A 21,457-nucleotide genomic window follows, 5' to 3' on the forward strand; every position below is an offset into this window, starting at 1 on the left:
GGGTATTGTTAGTGTTGGTAAAACCCTAATCCACAGTTTTGGTACTCCCAGCAAGGCAAAACAAACAGTTATTTATTTTAAGTAGTAGTTCACCCATCTCTGCGTCTTCACCTCATTCAGCCCAGTGAACCAGTTTTAACACGCTTGTGGCTTTCTAGGCACAGCACAATTACCTTCAACCGAGTGAGTTCATCTTACCTGCTATGTCAACGATGAGATGACAGATGGAATCCTTGAGAATAAAGCAGCACACAGTGAGTTATTTCGGGGGGTAGGATAGGAGGTACATAGGGGACACAGTACGTAAGCCTGAGTGTTCATTTAGTGTAAGTGGGGAAAAAAATAAACCCTGCTCGCCTCATCCGTTAATAAAACGTATGTGACGTTCTGTAGCTGCAGAGTATAAAAACGAATGAAAAAAGCAGCAAATGATCACTCTCAACACGGTGCAATTTAAGTCTTATTTTTATTGTGACCATCTTGATGCCTGCAGAAGGTCGCAATACAACATAGATTTTTTGTGTGTGTGCGGACTGCGGATGCGCAGTTTTTTCATTCAAACTCTCAGAGTTACCATCAAGATTAACACTGAGGATTTATACTGTGTGTGGTGTGTGCTGGGACTGGGAGGAGGTTGGGAATCAGGTTAGATTAAAAGCTGATAGTTATCTGGTAGCTGTCAGTCAGTCACTCTGACACTTTCGATGAATTTCAGCTTCAAATGTCAGCTTCAAAAGTTTTCCTATTACCTGGGGCCACTGCAGTTACCAGTCCAGCTTAATTTATGGCATCTGACGACATATACTGTAATTATTAGGGTTATGTTGTGCACGTACATGTACATACCTACATGTACTACAATCAAAAACTATCTACACACATCACACGCAAACCATAAATCTCAAGGGCAAGGCCCAGCCCAAGAACGACATGATTACTTGCAATTTATTCAGAGAAAGGTTGACACGTCCATAAATTTATCTGTCAAGCAAATATAGATGGTGGAGTGTGATGAGTTTCTGTTGCTTGGTATGTGTGGCACGTGTTTCATGGTATTCTAATATTTGGATTGAGGAGAGTCGACTATGCGCTGAGTATTCAGAAGACGGCCATCTTGCTCTCATGTCTCAAGACCTTTATATTTAGAGTCTGATGGCATTTGTTTTACAAAATGCAGGAATCGAACTGGGTGCGATACAAAGAAAAATAAATGACAGGAGCCACTTGTCGGAAAGCCTTGTCGGAAAGCCATTTCAGAGTTGGTGTGCAATAGTTTGTTGATAAGCATGTGTTCGTTTTAGATTATCATTGCACGTTTTATCAAAGAAATCAGACAGAAATGTGTGCAAGGGCCTTTACTCAGGAGCTTGGAAACCTCCAGCCTCTATAAGAGCAGAATTGGACACTGTGTGAATATGATGATCAAATGGTTCACCCTCAAGAAGAATTGTTTGGGTATTATTTTATGCAGGCTTCATAAAGGAACATCCACCCTTTTTCAAGCCAAGCATCCTGTTGGCCAGAAATTAGTTTGATAAATCTATTAGTCTGAATGGGGCGTAACCTTTGCAGCCTTCACGTGTCCACATTTATGCTACTGTATTTAGTGATGTGCAAACAACAAGATTCTGTGTCAGGTGTTTGTGTATTATGGCAGGTGTATTGTGTATTATGTCAGGTGTATTGTGTATTATGGCAGGTGTATTGTGTATTATGTCAGGTGTATTGTGTATTATGGCAGGTGTATTGTGTATATTCAGTTGAACATTATGTGTATCACAAGCACTCAAGCCTATAATTAATGACTTCTAATCGGCGACACAAAGGAAATCCTCCGTATATTTATTTAACCATCTATGTGACGTTCAACAAATTAGATTGAGATGCGCTGTGAGCGTGTAGATTGGCAAACGTTTTAAAATAGTTTTCCCCCCAAATTGATTAATGTTTAACATTCAAATTGATTATTTAGTTCAGTTGGATTAACTGTTGCAGCCCTAGTTCAGATTTTGTTGAAGTAAGACCTACATACTTGGACAGAATGGTGTAATACAGGGGTGGGCAACTTTGACTCCAGAGGGCCACATTGCATACAGGTCGGAGCAAAAATAGCCGATCTACAAGCTCAAAACGTGTCGCACTGCAACGCGTTTTGAGCTTGTAGATCAGCTATTTTTGCTATATTTGAATTGAAATCCTGAATATTGTTTTCAATTTTTGAATTGTAATATACAGTAACATAACAACGTTTTGAACTAAATTCGAATACATACAAGAAACAACACTAACATTTTAATAATTCTAATTTAGACAGAAGTAATTAAAGCGGGTCATGTTTGGAATTGTAACAGCTGAAATCAATAATATATCGGTATAGCGATATTAACCTGAGGCGAGGCCACAATAAGAGACGGTGGGGGCAGCATGTGGCCCCCGGGCCGCCAGTTGCCCGCGCATGTATGGCGTAATATCAATATTCTATAGACCATAATCTCCTAATTTATCACTTCATGGTCTGTCTATTCATAGTACCCTGTCCTATACACTGTAAAAGAAGCGTTAACTTTAAAACCCAGAGAGTGGAAAAATGGACCCATAAGCGCAATCAAGCGTTAGATTAACACTGAGGATTTGACTGTGTATTTAGCCTATATTGTTACATCGAACCATGTTTACCCTGGAATAGAAGAAAAGCTCGACCTCAAGTTGAACTATATTACTGAATAATGACAATACAAAGCCAGATTAGCACACGTAACCTTAAACACACACACACACACACACATGCACGCACACACACATGCACATCACTGCAGTCTCCTTTGTTTTATTGGAGCATAGGGTGAGGCGTTGTCACGGCCACGCCCTGCTGCCGATCACCAACGCACTGCCATCGTGCTCTCCTATTGGCCCGTGGACTCTGGTCCATCTGGTGTGTGTGTGTGTGTGTGTGTGTGTGTGTGTGTGTGTGTGTGTGTGTGTGTGTGTGTGTGTGTGTGTGTGTGTGTGTGTGTGTGTGTGTGTGTGTGTGTGTGTGTGTGTGTGTGTGTGTGTGTGTGTGTGTGTGTGTGTGTGTGTGTGTGTGTGTGTGTGTGTGTGTGTGTGTGTGTGTGTGTGTGTGTGTGTGTGTGTGTGTGTGTGTGTGTGTGCATGCGCATGCGTGTGTGTGCATGCGTGCACGTGTATTGGGTGTGTCTGCCTGTGTTCCCGTCAATTAGTTAATAATTAAAGGCTAACCTGTCTTGACTGTGGACCTTAACCAGGTTACACACATTTTATATATATATATATATATATATATATATATATAATGGAGACTCCATCACATACATACAGTATTTCCCACATACGTCATTCAGATCAGTACTAAGTTAAGTACCGTAACTAAGTGATTGCGACACACACACACACACACACACGCACACACACACACACACACACACACACACACACACACACACACACTGTGACATACGGTAGGTAGGTAACGTTAGGCCTTAGGGTAGATTCTTTCAATGTTCATGTTGAGCTTCATGCATCAGTGAACATAGAGCCAGACACAGAGGCTCTGCAATACATGTGATCATTGCCACTGGTGGAAAGTACCTTCAGTTATACTTTACTGGAGTATTTCCAATTTTCAATACTTTTACCTACTGCATCTCAGGGGCAAATATTATACTTTTACTTCACCACAATTATTTGAAAACTTTAGTTACTTTAGTTACTAGTTACTTTAGTTACTAGTTACTTTGTAGATTAAGAATATTATTACAAAACAACTATATATATTTTGGTCATTAGAAGCTCACGTGATGCATTATGATGCATTATGATGTAGATCGGCTATTTTATAAACATTCTGAACTTGTTAAATGGGACATTCTACAGTACACAATGAGTACTTTTACTTTTGGTGCTTTAAGTATATTTTGACAATTGACACTACTGTACTTTTACTCAAGTAATTTTATTTTATTTATAACAGAGACTATTTCTACATTGCAGTATTGATACTTTTACTAAGTAAAAAGCATGGGTACTTTTTCCACCACTGCACGCACGCACGCACGCACGCACGCACATACTAATGCAATACTCACACGTACAGTACGTACGTACGCACGCACGCACGCATGCACGCACGCACGCACGCACGCACGCACGCACGCACGCACGCACGCACGCACGCACGCACGCACGCACGCACGCACGCACACCTATACTACACACACAACACACAGTCAACATACAGTAAGCACACCTGGACCTTTGAAAGCTCTGAAACCTCATCCTTTTTCTTGACTTTTTTCTCCGGCTCAAAACACAGTGTAATTGACGGGGCCTCAGGTGATGGAGCCGTGGCAGCGGCATAGTGGCCGTGGCAGTGTATGTGCGTGACTGTGCGCGTGCACGTGCGCTCATCATGCCTGTGTTTTTGCACATGCATGCACGTTGGGCGGTCGTGCACACGCTACAGTTAATGGTGAGCTCCCAGAGTGAAAATGAATTTAGCCTGGTTGTCAAAAAACTTCAGTGGTGGAAAAACTCAAAGTTAGTAAAAGTATCAATACTGCCATATATAAATACTCTGTTACAAGTACAAGTCCAGAAGTTAAAATATATTGGCATCGAAATGTACTTAAAGTACCAAAAGTTAAAGTACTCAATAATGCAGAATGTCTCATTTCAAGTTTTCTAAAATATTTAACAGATCTACAAGCTCACAATGCGTCACGATGCGAGTCGCGACGCATTGTGAGCTTGCAGATCGGCTATTTTCAAATGGCTGAAATGTGTATAGGGCTGAAGTGGTTAATGTATGCTTTGTAATAATCAAAATGTACAAAGTAACTATAGTAACTAAAGTTGTCAAATAATAAGTAAAAGTACATTTGCCTCTGAAATAAATGTAGTAGAGCAGAAGCTAAAAGCACTGAAAAGTGGACATACTCAAGTAAAGTACAAATACCTCAAAGTTGTACTTAAGTACAGTACTTAAGTAAAAGTTACTTTCCACCACTGCCAAACTGCCACGTTGAGGTCATGGCAGGAGCTATAGCTCTGTGCCAATGTGCCATATGCCTTCCGGGTCCACTTGGGTCAGGAGCTATAGCTCTGTGCCAATGTGCCATATGCCTTCCGGGTCCACTTGGGTCAGTGTCAACATACTCACAGTTAAATTAGCTGTCGGTTTTACTGTGTGTGGTATGGATTCTAAAGCCCAAACCACACCAGTTGCAACTCCTTGCAACAAGTGGTTGCTTTGGTGTGGTTGACCTTAAAACAGTTTTGTTGCTGCAAGGAGTTGCATTTGTGTGGTTGACCTTAAAATGGTTTTGTTGCTGCAAGGAGTTGCAACTGGTGTGGTTTGGGCTTAATTCACGGTAAAATCCTCAGTCTTAAAGGGGAATACCACTCATTTTCAACATGTCATTAATTAATATACCTTAGAGAGTGTGGAAATAATTTAAAAAAGGCCCCCCATTCTGTTCTACCAAGAACTGGAGGTCTAGAAGTTGGGGTCATGTGATCAGTGACATGTGTGTTGTGTGTGACATCAGTGACGTTCGTGGGTTCTGCCGTGAGCTTGTGAATCCACTTGGACCTCACAGAGTCGCAGCGCCAGCATCTTGTGTGGCTTCTCTGACTCTGTCCATGTTGTCGTCATGTCTTTGAAGTAGCCTCTGTGTGGCTGCTGCTGAAAGGGTCAAAGGACACATGATTCTGAAGATGAAAGACTTGACAGTGTGAGAACGACGTTATGTACGCAAGACGCCTGGAGCAGAGAACGAGAGAGTGCATGCAGTATAGGAGGAGAGGATATGAAAATATTATATGCAAATTGTCTGACGTTATTGATGTACGTACAGTACACGCATGATATGTACTGTACTGTACACACACACACACACACACACACACACACACACACACACACACACACACACACACACACACACACACACACACACACAAGCAGCCTCCTGTCTGCTACAGTATACTTAACTTCAAACCCTCCTCTAGTTATAGTAGTTAACTTTTCATCACTTCCCTCTCGCTTCTTTCTTCTTTTTTTGTGAAAGAGGGCTAGATTCCAATCGGGTGTCATCACAAAAAGTGTCTCTTTGTCTTGTCTGCCTAAGTGCCTATATATGTGTCTTTTCTTTCTGCCTGTGGGTGTTTGCGCGCGTCGCATACATTGCAAAACGCAGCGGAGAAGTGGCGCAATTTATGTCCTTTTCTGTATGTGTAGAATAGATTGTTTTGAATTGGCAATAGTTACCTTTTGAAAAATCTGTTCGGGGCTCTCCCCAGGCAAAGGGAGAGTTGCGCCCAGGATTACAGTTTATTCAATTGGCACCGGGTGAAAATATGGGTTGCAAAATCGTGGGATAATTGTTTTTAAATTGAGTAAAAAAAAAACGGTGACAACTTTAGTTCACAACAGTGACCAGCCCTGAGGCTAATTATACATCTTTGTATGACCGCGACACTCTCCAAAAGCAAAAATAGCAGATTTTCAACCGTTTCAACAGTGATTTACGGAGAGCGGCGTGATCTTACTGTAAGACTTAAGTCCACACTCCCAGTCATTAACCGTGTGTGTGTGTGTGTGTGTGTGTGTGTGTGTGTGTGTGTGTGTGTGTGTGTGTGTGTGTGTGTGTGTGTGTGTGTGTGTGTGTGTGTGTGTGTGTGTGTGTGTGTGTGTGTGTGTGTGTGTGTGTGTGTGTGTGTGTGTGTGTGTGTGTGTGTGTGTGTGTGTGTGTGTGTGTGTGTGTGTGTGTGTGTTTAAAGAGAATGCTGGGTCCACTATTAATAATGGTTATGTTGCAGAATGTGACTGATGATTGTTTGTCTCCCTTGTTTCCAGCAGGAGTTTGGCCTCTGCAGCCATGCTGATGTATGACTTCGCACTGAAGACAGAAATGGAGGTACGAGTGCTTTTCATGTTTTCCTCTCTGTTGTCACCGAGGGAGCACACAATTTAACCTCTTTGTAACCTGGCGTCTTCCTATTTTGGGCATGTCATGATTATGTGTGACAACTACGGGCTCACAATGTGCCACGATGTGATGCGTTGTGTAGATCTGTTTTTATGAAGTATATAGGACTTAAGTGTTTAAGTGAGGGTGTAAAAACTGACCCACATTGACTCTTAGGTGTGCATTAAGGTACAATGTTGTACAAAGCACAACAAGCCTGGACATGTTTCTTACCACCATACAGTAAACCTAACCTGCTTAATCTCACATGTGCACGCACACGCATGCACACGCATGCACACGCACACGCACACGCACACGCGTACACACGCACACAACCACCATGTGTCTAGACAGGCTGGTTCCCACATTCCAGCTCTTCCTGGACAAACAGGCTGCTGTACACCGGACATTTGCATACAATGGATGCACGCTGCCAGCCAGTAGGCTAATAACACACACATGCTCATAGACATAACTGTTGGACGGTCGTAAACACATATGTTCTGGCTGCCTCGGCTTGTCAAAACAACTTTCCCGTTTTTTTGTTTAAGCCATTTTGAGCTGGTGCAACGTTGTTATACCTTTGAATCCGGGAGCTACCTCTGTGTCTCATTAGTTATTGCTATACTGTACATATAGCAACATAATTCTTTTTTTTAAATATTTGAGTGGTGTAAACCACTCCTACAACTGGCTTTGTTAGTCTGTCTGTCTGTCTGTCTGTGCAAAAAAAATTAGCATGGTTGATGCTGATTGGTTGATGCTGATTTCATTACATCAGACATTACGTCAGAACACAGCTGATCAGGCTATATAATACCTTACACCACTCAGTTCACACGGGTGTGATTTTTTTCACTATGTCCAGCTTTTGGTGTGTGTGCACAAACTTTGTCCTACACAAACATTAAAATTCCACTGACAATGAATGTACAATTTTGAGTGTTTGTGTAAACACAAACATTGCGTAACACAAACATTGATGACGAAGGTGATGATGTGTTTTCAGAAACCTTAGGTTAGATTTAAGAAGGCGTTTTTAGAATCGGCCTTAGGTCTATTAAAATTCAATGTGAAACAGAAATGTGAAAGTTTCCCCTCTCTCTCTCTCTCTCTCTCTCTCTCTCTCTCTCTCTCTCTCTCTCTCTCTCTCTCTCTCAGGCACTATACCCATCATTAGTGAAGACCCCGGAGGCCTACGGAGTGATCTACTCCCACCTGGCCGGCACGGCCCACCTCTACCACCCCACGCACACACAGGCGTACACGGCGGCCGTGCGGCACACGCAGGCGCGTGGCGGCAGCCCCGCGGCGGGCGTGCACGGCCAGATGGAGCCGGTGGACCTGTCGCTCAGCAAGCGCTCCTCCTCCTCCTCCTCGGCCACGTCGTCGTCGCCCTGCTCCTCCGCCTCCTCCCCGGACTCCTCGCGGAGCTCCCCGCCGTCGCCCTACAGTTCCAGGAGGGGCCGCGAGTCCCCGGTGGCGGCAGCGCGCCGCAGCCCCCCGGGGCAGCTCCATCTGCAGCAGCATCATCATCATCATCATCCCCACTCTCCCCCCATCACGCTGCACACGGCCTCCTCCCTCCCGTACCCCACCATGCTGATCGGCTCGGGCTCCCGGGTCATCCAGGTAGGGCTTTTCACTGAGCAATACTAAACAAAAACTAAATAAAAAACTAAGCTACGAACCAATAAAACCTAGACTAAAATGTCAGGGAGGGAGGGATTAGTGGAGAAGAGATCCAGTAGAACTAACAGACAAGTAATTTCATGCTGAAAATAGCAGAGCTTGTAGATCAGCTATTTTCAGCATGCAACCAAGTGCGAAATCAGCCATTACGGCGACATCAAGGCCCGCCAAAATACATTTTAGTCGACTAAATCAACTGTAGATTTAGTCGACTAAAATCCTATATGACATTTAGTTGACTAAAACTAGACTAACATTTCAGATGACCAAAATATGACTCAAACTAAATTAAGTTTTATTCAGAAGACTATGTGTCACGGGGCAGCCCGTGCCCTATAGACTAAAGAGGAACAAACGCTACTACACAGCTGCTTCCATTTAACAGCAAGCCGGCTTGGAGGACTGTGACTGGACATTAGTGTTGCATGTTGTTCTTATTTTATTATTTGTACAAACATGAATTATAAACGGACACAAAGATGGTGCATGGGGTTTAACATAATTTGGGTTGATTGGGAATTGTGTTTAATGATTGTGTGGCACCTGGCTCTCCTGCAGTACTGGTGATCCCCTTGATTGAGTGGGGGAAGGTACCAAGTGCTATAGAGCAGGAGGGGTGTCTGTCTTATGTGTCAAGAGCTCTTGTGTTATATGTCCTTATGTGACTAATGTGGCGCCTGAAATGTCTTCATGTATTTGGAATAAGTTTAGTAAAACTATATATAATTGTGTAAATCCACTCATGGGCCATAGTTTCCCTTATTTGAGTTAAGTGGTTACCAATTAGTTCTGTGTCTTGGTATGGTCTCACCTAGTATAAAAGGGAGGCTGCAGGATGCCGAGGTTCAGTAGGGGCTTGGGCAACAAGCAGGTAACACCCAGGGAGAGCTGCTAGGGGTCCCTTTTTGGCCTCATACAGTTTCTTAAGTTCTGGGTTTTTGTTTCCTAATTTGCTTTCAAGCTAAGTTTCATCTGTCTTTTTGTGAGTTTAGTCTGTTAGGCCTTCCACTGTAAATACGGCTGCATCGGGGAAGAATAAAACACTCTAAATGGTATTGCTGGATTCTGTCACTTTTTGGAGCCTTGGCCACTCGGCCAACTTTACATTTGGTGGCAGCGGAAAAGAAAAAAATAAAGACAGTCCAGAATGCCTCTAGAACCAGCACAACTGACGGCAAGCCACGCTCTCGAGGGAAGAGGGTGCCACAGAGGGGGGAGTCGTCGCGAAGGCTTCCAACCCAGGATGGACATGACCACTTTCCAAGGGGCGTGTTCTGCAACCAGGTCAGGCGGCTTGGGTCATTCATGCAGCAATCTCATTCACCAGCTCATCCAGCTCCGATGGACACCAGTGAGGCAACCAGGGTGCAGCCAAGAGCAACTGCTGGGGCAGCAGAGCCTGTCTGGGGCAGCAACGGTTCCGCAGTGGCATCAGGATCGGTGCCCATGGGTGAGCCAAAGCGGGTGGGGGTAAAGACACATGGACACCAACTCCAGAGTTACCGGGTGGTTCCTGGTCATGCGGCCTGTCAAGTTCTTGGTCCATTGCAGGAAAGGGTCAGCCCGTGCCCTATAGACTAAAGAGGAACAAACGCTACTACACAGCTGCTTCCATTTAACAGCAAGCCGGCTTGGAGGACTGTGACTGGACATTAGTGTTGCATGTTGTTCTTATTTTATTATTTGTACAAACATGAATTATAAACGGACACAAAGATGGTGCATGGGGTTTAACATAATTTGGGTTGATTGGGAATTGTGTTTAGTGATTGTGTGGCACCTGGCTTTCAGTAGGGGCTTGGGCAACAAGCAGGTAACACCCAGGGAGAGCTGCTAGGGGTCCCTTTTTGGCCTCATACAGTTTCTTAAGTTCTGGGTTATTGTTTCCTAATTTGCTTTCAAGCTAAGTTTCATCTGTCTTTTTGTGAGTTTAGTCTTCAGTGTTTTTTTGTCTGTTAGGCCTTCCACTGTAAATACGGCTGCATCGGGGAAGAATAAAACACTCTAAATGGTATTGCTGGATTCTGTCACTTTTTGGAGCCTTGGCCACTCGGCCAACTAAAATCTAAATTTTTGCTGTCAAAGTCAACACTGATTCCTTCACCCAGGGGTCCGGGGTCATGCTGTCTCCGGTGGTGCTGCAGTCCCTGCCCGTGCTCTACCCCTCGCCGCTGCACCTGCATCAGCCCATCATGCTCGCCGGCGTCGCCCCCGGCAACGACGACGAGCATCACCATCACCATCATCATCATCACCACCACCAGCGGCAGCAGGGAGGAGGAGGAGGCCGGGAGCACAAGACAGGTAGGACAGACAGAGGCGCTCTCTAAAATCCATTTGGTCTGGGAACCGGTCATTTTTTAATCCTTTATTTACCCAGGGTAGTAGCTGAGCACAAGTGCTCATTTTCACATGTGCACATAGAGACACACACATTAAAACCTGGGAGCTGACCAGTACAACCACAGTCTTATGCTGTTGACTAAGCAGCTCCACTGGAGGTGGGGGTTCAAGGGCACTTTAGCGGTGTTGGGTGAGTGATGACAATCACTTCCCGACCCAGATTCTTCCTGCCCGTCCGGGGAATCGAACCTTTCGGCAACCTTTCGGCAACAAGGGCGTTCCTCTAACCCTTAGGCCACCGCTGCCCTGTTCCCTGTCATGGGAACAGGTCATTTGGTCTGGGAACAGGTCTGGGAACAGGTCATGGTGGTCATATTCTACAACTTATAATTGGCTGCTGATGGTGACGTAATTAAGATATGTTTCAATGTCGGGTGGGCAAAATGTAATCTAAGTATAAAGATGTAACTTAAAAGTACTAGTATATTGTGGTCGGCTGGACCGAAAGTTGTATGTATGTATGGTGGTCGTGGTGGTCATGGTGGTCATATTCTATATAACTTATAATTGGCTGTTGATGATGACGTAATTACGATAGGTCTCAGATTACATACATGTATACATACATACATCACCTTTTGCCCACCCGACATGGAAACATATCTTAATTACGTCACCATCAACAGCCAATTATAAGTTATAGAATATGACCAGTGGTCATTGACCACCATACATACCACATCTGATCCAGCCGACCACAATACTTGCGTGCTCTGCTTGTGCAAGTCAATAATTTAACATTCATTAACATTAACATGTTGAAAATGATTTAATGCTAACATTAATTTCACATTAAATAATGTAAAGGTATGATGTTTTTTCATAAATGCAATTGATCACCTCATAGTCCAATCTGATCTCGCCTAGGGGGATCAAAAAGAGGTGCCCCCCCCCCCCCCCCCCCCCCGATGTAAGCATTCACTCATGGCTTAATGTAACAGTCCTTGACCTACAGTATCTTTTTGTGTGTGATCTTTCCAGCACTCTGTATGAAGGCCATGGAAGACGACGCCCCCGAACTTCAGAAGCCAATCAAAACAGAGCCTCGCCCTGAGCACACTCATGACTCCTACAACAGCCACGAGATGACATCACACCCAGTCATCAGTATACCACGTACCTATAGCGAGTGAGTCACTCAGTGGTATACACATGCACACGCACACACACACACACACACACACACACACACACACACACACACACAGCACATACAAACTCTCACACACGCACACAGCATACGTGCGCAAAAATCAGTTATTTGTCAGGTAATTTGGACCATTTGGCATGGTTCTGGCACGGTTCTATACGTTACTTTGCCCAAATATTTACCTACAAGCTCATTCATCAGCAGCATCATATGTGCTGCAGTGCAGAATGTGAAAGAAAACTTTCATATCAGCATTCAGCAATTAAATTACTCACAGAGTGAGTAATTTACTAACAGAGCAGAGTAAAAATGCAGTTTTGCCCCAAAGTCTTGTGTACAGTATATTCCTTATGTCCAGTCTGGTGGTGTGGTGTTATGTTTTACACACGTTGACAGGTTCGAGGGGGCTCCCGGCGGCCGGGCGTCGCTTCCTCCTCCTGTCAGTGACTGGAGGAGGCCACGTCACTGACGGGAGGAGGAAGCGACTCCAGGACATCGGGGGCCCCCTAGCCCCCTATTGCAACCCTATGCAAGTTTCGCCTCTGCCAGTGTCTCTTTCTTGTCATGTAGACACCAGTGTCTTTTGTTGAGATTCTGAATTCTTAACTCCACTGAGTCCCCATCTTTAAACTTGATTGATTGATTGATTGAAATATTTATTAACAGTTTGCAGAATTACAGTACATTTCAAGCACAAACTCAATACAAAGGCTGTTAACTGTCAGTGGACGACCCAATTAAGCATTACACTTGTGGACAAGAGGGTCCACCATGTTCAATTCATAAAAACATTTATAGACGTACAAATAGACACTTCTATATAGACAAAGAACAGAACAGGAATTCATCATAATGGAGGTGGAAAAGAAACATACAGTGAGGGAAAAGGGGGGGGGGGGGGGGGGGATTCCGATTTTACGGGGGCCAGTTTCGAATTGCAGCCATCCGTAGTTGCCCTTTGAGAGCGGTTTTGAAGGAGTCAAGGGATTCGCATGTCTTAATGACTGTTGGTAGGGCGTTCCACATTTTGGTGGCATAGGAGCGAAAATAATTTAGTCCCTTGTTTGTGCCGAATCTGGGTTGTACATGGTTCGTTGCACTCCCTCTGGTTTTGTGGGTGTGGACTTCGTTAACATTAAGGAAGTATCTAGACAGGTACCTGGGTATCTTGGTGGTGTATCGAATCTTGTGGACCAGACCCATTGCAAGATGCTGTACTCTGTCGTCGACCCTAAGCCATTCCAGCCTGTCAAAGTGGGCAGGGGTGAGGTGGGTTCGGGGGGTGAGGCCAAGTAGGTGCCTGACCAGTTTGTTTTGGGAAGTCTGGAGCCTAGTTTTAAGGGCCTTTGAGGGGTAACAAGACAACTCACCCCTTTTCTGTTTTCCTCCCGGAATTTTCCCCAGTGAGGGGTGGGAGAGGCTGGACAGCAGACGGCTGGACTTTGAATTTATCTAACTATAAACTTTCACGGCAGCAGACAGCCTAAGTACAAATATAATTTATGAAAAGCTACTACAGTGAAGTCTGTTCACAGAAGTTGTTGTAGGCTATGTGGGGATTATCTGACGAGGTACCATTTGAGTGGGAAAAATCTTACATATACTAAATAATACTAAATTGTTTATAGGGTCAATATAAGTAAAATAATATAGCCTTTCCACAGGAGTATCTTTTTATATTTGTCCAAAAAGAATACAAACAGCCAATAGCATATTACAAAGTTATCCCCCTCACTGGGGAAAATTCCGGGAGGAAAAACGGGCAAGCACCGGGGTGAGTTGTCTTGTATTCCTTTGAGGTGCTGTGGTACCAGGAGGTGCATGCATAGTCAAAGAAACCTTGTACGAGGGCTCCTGTTAAGGTCTTCAAGGTGTTTTTGTTGACCAGTGAGGAGATCCTGTAATCCAGTAACTTTGGTAGGTACAGGGCTGGGCATGGATGAGATTGTAAATACCACAATTTATTGATTTCACTGCAGATAGTCTACATATTACATTTAATCATCCTTAACCACTGAATTCATTATTTCAGTAAAATCTATTTGATGGCCTTCCTGCCCTGGCATTTGGCCTTTGTGACCTCAAAAAAATGGACAACACAAAAGGCCAAGTGGCCTTGCCCCTAAAATGACACAATCCCTGGCCTGGGCAGGAGAGAAATGGCAAAGTGCTATCATTTCATTTCAGTTCCAATTCTTCATCTTTTTATCTTCTTTCTATAGCAGGGCAGACCGTTTTCTTGTACTGATACGCTACAGTAGTTAGTGCCTCACCTGGCCCATGTTAAGTTGATGCTTTCTGTCACAGTGTTGAAAGGAATGCAGGGGAGGTGAGGTGACTTTAGAATAATTTAACAACACAAAGGGCTATAGAGAATAGCTGTCACAAAAACAACTTGACTTGAAATACCAACATAGACCCATTCCCAGACACATACCAACAAGTCTATGTGTACAGTCACCCACTACTCTTAATCTTCTGTAAACATACCTGTACAGTAAACAAAATGCACCCGTTATGTTATGTATTTATTTATGTTTTGTATTTAAGATCTTAAGGTTGGGAAGTTGACAAATCCTGAGCAATCATTTCATTCTCACTTCCCTGAATGTAGACATGAACCCATGTGAAGGCTGACGTGTTGGCCTTTCTGACAACCTCAAACTCCTCCTACGCTTCCTGCTTCTTCCACCTCCACTTCCTGCTGGTTCGGGACTTCCTGCCTGTTTCATTGTCCTGACTTTACCCCCCCCCCCCCCCCATCCTTCCATCTTGTACTTCCTCCTCCTCGTCACTTCCTCTTCCTCCTCGTGCTACGCGGCTCCTCTTCATCTTCCTCTTATACCCTCTGTTCTTTCATGTTGTTCTCCCGTCGATGTCGCCACGCGCTGAACATACCCAATCTACAAGCCCCCGACACGTCGCGAACACGCCACGCTATTGGCTTGTAGATCAGGCATGTCCGACATGTGACACCGCCATACGACGATGTGGCTTAAAGTTTATTTCCTAGAAAGAGCAATTATGGGGAGAGGGAGACCGTTATGAATGGATTGTTGCCAGTTGGTTCTTGTTTTTCTGTGTGTGGTTGGGTGGGGGGTTGGGTTGGGCTGGGCTGGGTTGGGGTCATGTGGTGTTTGTGTGTGAGTGAGTGGAAGGACTTCCTTATTTGGGTTTACATTCGTGTGCTACTTGTAGAGCTATCTTTATGAGAACCAAACGTCCTCAGAAGGATAGAAGGATGTAATCAATTATGCAAAGAGAGGACATTTCTGCTCACTTTTCAAGAGGCTGTTTTAGGGTTCAGACTTTTGGTCTGCACACCGTGTTTTATTTCTTATTTTATTTTATTCACGTTGGTTTAAACAGATGTTTGTGTCATAAGTACATCCAAACAGAGTGTGAATATTACGGAATATTATGGTCGATAATGTGATGATTTATTGATTGATATGTTTATTGACAAAGATGCATACATGTACACATCCCCATCGAAAGGATAAAACACAAAAATACTGAAAGCATAATCTCCATTGCAGTCGCTTATACAATGTGAGATGATATGAAGAGAGATAATGAGTATGTGTCATCATAGGGCAGTGGTTCTCAACCTTTTCAGGCTGTGAACCCCCAAAAGAATCAGATATGAACCACCCTGACAAGCACTTGGAATGTAGGAGTTGAGGCATTACATTTAGTTTGACTAAATATTGTGAAAATAGCAGTTATATGCGTCGTGAGCTTGTAGATCTGCTATTGCTTGCCTCTTTCTTAGCTTTTCATGCAATAATGATTTTCTTTTTGTATTAAAAGGGTCTTAAAGTGCATAAATTGTCACTTCAATGTCATGTGGGGACCCCCCTCCAAGATCATGTGGTGATCCACAGTTTGAGAACCACTGGTCGTATAGGGCGGGGCCCTGGTTCCCAAACACTGGGTCAGGACCCAAGGTTGTGTCACAGACCCATTTTTATGGGTCACTTTATTCCTAGATTTTGTTTTTAATTATTACTATTTCAAAACATTTTCAAAAAACATTCCCAAAAAAGCAAACATTTTCATGAATTAAAAAGAAAATTCAATGATTTATTTTAGTAATTTCATGAAGAATATAGGAAGGAAAGGAAATTCCATAAATTAGAAAACAAATGTTTAAGTAGTACTGAAAATAGCCAATCTACAAGCTCACAACGTGGCGCGAAGCGACGTGTTGTGAGCTTGTAGATCGGCTATTTTCACTAGTTTGGGTCCCAGGGAGACATCAAATTTCTCTTTTGGGTCACGGGCTAAAAGGTTTGAGAACCGCTGGTCGTACAGAAAACATGTACATAGGTGTGCGTGTGCGTGCGTGCAGGCTCTGTTCTCCCTCCTGGGGTTGTCAGGGTTTCGTGGCTGTTTTACCGGCTGTCACTATGCCAGATAACTGGATTCTTAACAGGAAGTGGGCGTGTACATGGCTGTCACAATTCCGCCCCTCAAAACACAGTCACACATCATCGACAATGTAAACATGAGGGTATTGAGAAATAGGTCAGGATGTAATGTACGTAATGATGGGTTCCGGTGTGTGTGTGTGTGTGTGTGTGTGTGTGTGTGTGTGTGTGTGTGTGTGTGTGTGTGTGTGTGTGTGTGTGTGTGTGTGTGTGTGTGTGTGTGTGTGTGTGTGTGTGTGTGTGTGTGTGTGTGTGTGTGTGTGTGTGTGTGTGTGTGTGTGTGTGTGTGTGTGTGTGTGTGTGTGTGTGTGTGTGTCTCTGATATCTCTTTATATATCTCTCTATTTTTACACAGAACTGTACTGTTAAGGATTCATATTTCAACACTTAACGTCTTACACATGTGCACACACACACACGCGAGCAATGTGCATAAGCAGTGTGGAAGAAGTGCTTTGTTATTTTTGTCCTTTGGATGTGTATTATTACACTATTTTATTTTATTCTATTATTACAAGCTTGACCCGGCGTTGTATGGGGGTTATTGCGCTGACGAGCAGTGTTTCTACTCAGCATTTGCCAGGATATTGTGATATTGTGTGGGTGGAATAGGCTATACCTCCCCCCCCCCCCCCCCCCCCCTCTCTCTCTCACTATCTCTCGTCTAGATCGAGATCAGCGATGGCTTTGATCAACACACTAGAATTACACACCAGCACCCCCTGCTGTGCAAAGACAACACCTGAATAGAAAGCCATAATCTAATCTCTCTCTCTCTCTCTCTCTCTCTCTCTCTCTCTCTCTCTCTCTCTCTCTCTCTCTCTCTCACCAGGGGTAACAACCCATCAGTAATAGTCCACTCTGGCAGTAAGCACCCGCTCCCAGTCGACTCTCCAGATTCACTGAAGAAGCGACGAATTCACTGCTGTGATTTTGGAGGCTGTAATAAAGTGTACACTAAAAGCTCCCACCTCAAAGCACACCGCAGGACACACACAGGTGAGATGCTTGATGTATTGTAAGGTAGAAAAGACAGTTATCGAAAGTAATATTTAATATTAAAAGATATTTTATAGGCAGCTTTCTGTGTCTGTGAGTACCACGTATTTGAGGATAAAAAGTGAGGACAGTAAAGTGAGTGTGATTGGCCCGAATGTGATGTATGATGATAAGAGCGCCTCTCACCTCACACAAGTGTGATTTTTTTTTTTTACACCCTTACTAACCTTCTGTTCATCTCCCTTCCTTGTCTGCTGTGTGTTCTGCCTACTGTCCTTCTCAAGGCGAGAAGCCGTACAAGTGCATGTGGGAAGGCTGCACGTGGAAGTTTGCCCGGTCGGACGAACTGACGAGACACTTCCGCAAGCACACGGGCGTCAAACCGTTCCAGTGTCCCGACTGCGAGCGCAGCTTCTCCCGCTCTGACCACCTGGCGCTGCACAAGAAACGCCACCTCTTGGTGTAAAGACACGCAGCGCGACCACCTGGGAACGCCACGTGACTGTAGCACAGCTCATGCCAGCCGTCGTCGTGGTGGACTGCACCACATTTTAGGAGCCAGGAGGAGTTTAGGATCTGACTTTGACCATGGGACGGGCGCAGAGTGAGAGGAGGAGTTCCTCAGGGTGCAGGTCCAAGCCCTTTTTACCTCTTTTAAGAGCTGGCGTCAGCCTTCCAGCCACCTAACCCACCCATCCATCCATCCATCCATTCCTCCATCCACCTGCTCTATCATGTAGTAGTTACCTTTTTGGTTCCCTGAGTACATTTTAGTAGGAGATCCATTCTGACATTATGAACAGGATGGAGACGCTAAACTCTGACCTTTGACGCAAAGAAGAGCAGTTTCTGCAAGTTTTAGCAGAGAGCCTGCAGGATCTCAGCTGGTCTGAGAGCAGCACCCTCTTCAGGCCAGAGAACCAAACTACAGTACATCAATGTCCCATTTTACAGTATGACAAAGACACACACACACACAAACACACACAGCATTCTCAAGCTTCACAAATAAGCTCTTATTTTTCTTCAAGCTGATGAACTCGGTCAAAATTATATTTTATACGTAAAGCTACATTAAACACGCACACGCACGCACGCATGCACGCACACACCCGCAAACACACATTTCTTTATGCCAGCTAAACCAGTATAATGTGAAATGGCTATGTTTTCCTGAGCAGGAAAACTTTTTTAGAATGTATATGTCACATGATACTTACTGTATACATTGTGTCATACACAAACATCACCAGTACTTTTCCTGTATTGCTAGTAGTACTGCACAGCTCATCTGCCTCTATACCAGCTCAATGCAGTACCATGAATAATGTCATCAAACTTGTACGCGTATTAGACTGTATACACACTTTTGAGCTGTCTCTATCTCTTCCTCTTTCTCTCGTGTACATGTACAGTACATGCAGTGCAGTCGTGCACGCACGCACACACATACTCATACGCGCACACCTACACAATCAACAGAAAACGGGCACTTAGTTGTAGTAGTCTCCTTGGTTTTTGTTAGTTGGGTTGAAATTGGATTTGGGATCTCTTCCGTTCACAGAGTGAAGTGTTCTTATCGTTGCGTTGAGAAATGTGAAATCTAAGTTGATATACGCAGGGGCATTATTGTACGGTAAGGAAAGAGACCAGTCGCTTGGTTTTAGGGTAAAAGCAAAGAAATGTATATGTCTTATGTCAAGTGTATGTATCTATGATATATCTTTGTTTTGGAGTTATTTTTTATGTGGCACAGTGGTATTCTTTTTCTATCTTATGACACTTTTTATAAAGGGGGGGTGCAAGGTGCAAAGCAGGGAATGTTGCTCTTGATTTGTGTATTTTTTGGGGGGGGGGGGGGGGGGTCACCAGAAGGTGCAGGGTTTTATTCCAAACCACTATTCAGTACGTCCATTTTGGAAAGCAAAGCAAGTCCCTGCATCATTAGCCTGTTTCAATCCTAACCCAAGTTTTGTAAATTGTATGTAATTAACATACATCTCATGGTAGGTAGGAAAGATCTAAGTGTTGTCACTTTGATGTGAGCGAAATGATAAATTATTACAACAAATAGCAAGAGAAAGTGGCAATGTTTTGGAGCAAAACTATATATATATTTTTTTTTCAACTTCTGTTGAACAAAACAAACTTTGTACACAAGAGCTTAATTGTACGTATGTCTTCAGGAGAATGTGCACTTTATGAAAAAAAAAAAAACATTCCCAAAGCCAAACATTTATTAATAGTCACATAAATTTTGCTTTATTGATGGTTTGATCGATCAGCTTGATTTTAAATATTCACCAGGGTAATTCTTAGTATTGTGTCATTTTCTGGCATTTTTATTCCAGGAGAGGGAGAGACCCATTTTCCATGCCTCACATCCTCATGAAATCTCGCTCTTTCTCACTCACTCCTGCACACATGCACGCACGCACGCACGCACGCACGCACGGACGCACTCTCTCTCTCCCCCTCTCTCTCTCTGAATGTAGCATCTTAAGTGATCTATAGCCTCTCCTGGTAAATTTTACAGTTTAGTGTGTAAGTTTGTCTTTTTGTATCTCCCTAAATTCTATAAGTTGTAATATATTTTATAAGTGATTATTAGACTGAAAGGGCAATTAAAGGTTTTTTATTAAGCATGGTTTTGATCATAACAATGGATATTATACATTTCTATAAAGTTGTGACTATATGTGACTATATGAAATCTCTCTTAATCTAAGTTGGCAATTCAAAGGGAACATATTAAACTGTGAACATATACTGTACAGATTTATTTGCAGTTTTGCATATCATTTTATCATTTAAGATATTCATACATTTAATAAAAGTGACTATTTGCAGAACTTTAATGCATCCCCACTTTGGTGTGTGTGTGTGTGTGGTGTGTGTGTGTGTGTGTGCGCGTGCGCGTGTGCGTGCGCTTGCAAGCACGATAAAATATTGCATGAACAATGATTTAATGTACTACAAATTCCCAGCAAACTTTTTTGCATATCATTTTATCATTTAAGATATTCATACATTTAATAGAAGTGATAAGTGTGTGTGTGTGTGTGTGTGTGTGCGTGTTATTTCATATTAAAATAATATATGATATATATATTTATATATTTATTGTACGATTAATGAATCCACTATTATAACTGGGAATTCAGTCAGAAACACTCATGTCAAAGTAGAATAGATTTGACCATTTATTGCAACACATGGAATACACAGTTAAGCTTGGCGTAAGGCTTCGTCCGCTCAGGGAGATGTTCTCTGAATTTTGTCTAAGCAGCATGCTAATAAAAATCAGGTAACATTAGCAAAGCACCCATACAATAATTATACAATGAATGATACATAAGCAATACATTGACATTGCTATTTAGCTTGAAACAGCATTCACAAGTATTTGAGCCTATGCAGACTCTTGAGCCAGTAGCACTTGGTAGCATCTACACCTGGCTCACTGACAACAAACTATCACTACACCTGCATGGGAAAAACTGAATCCATTCTCTTTGGATCAAATAGTAATCTCAGCAAGGCAGACGGCTTCTCAGTTAAATTGGGTGACAATATTATCACAGAAAAAGATGAAATTAACTACCTATAGGTTCCATCCTGGAGGCAAATTTCCTGTGATAAAATGGCCACCAATGTAATCAAAAAAAGTCAACCAAAGAACAAGATTCCTGTACAGGATCTCCTCACTGTCACATTAATCAAAACAAAAATGTTGGAATAAAGTACTCTAAACAAACATTAAAAGTCCATAGACTTGGCTATAGTATAGC

General features: G+C 43.3%; 1 protein-coding gene across 3 annotated transcripts in view; it reads left to right on the plus strand.

Moving 5' to 3' along the window:
- klf3 (Kruppel like factor 3 (basic)) overlaps nt 1–20,309 on the plus strand; it is a 26,974-nt gene extending 6,665 nt beyond the window's left edge. Inside the window, exons 2-7 of one of the 3 annotated variants that reach the window (XM_079499799.1) lie at nt 6,878–6,935; nt 8,151–8,621; nt 10,790–10,985; nt 12,066–12,213; nt 17,500–17,666; nt 17,951–20,309. In XM_079499799.1, coding sequence (XP_079355925.1) covers nt 6,897–6,935; nt 8,151–8,621; nt 10,790–10,985; nt 12,066–12,213; nt 17,500–17,666; nt 17,951–18,132 — 1,203 coding nt within the window. In that variant the 5' untranslated portion in view covers nt 6,878–6,896 and the 3' untranslated portion in view covers nt 18,133–20,309. Of the gene's footprint in view, nt 1–6,874; nt 6,936–8,150; nt 8,622–8,979; nt 10,132–10,789; nt 10,986–12,065; nt 12,214–17,499; nt 17,667–17,950 lie in introns of those variants that run through there. The other 2 variants (XM_079499798.1, XM_079499800.1) reach the window with 2 other exon arrangements.
- Nucleotides 20,310–21,457: the final 1,148 nt, after the last annotated feature.

Source organism: Electrona antarctica (assembly GCF_951216825.1).
Source record: "Electrona antarctica genome assembly, chromosome: 4".
In the NCBI taxonomy this organism is placed as follows: Eukaryota; Metazoa; Chordata; class Actinopteri; order Myctophiformes; family Myctophidae; genus Electrona; species Electrona antarctica.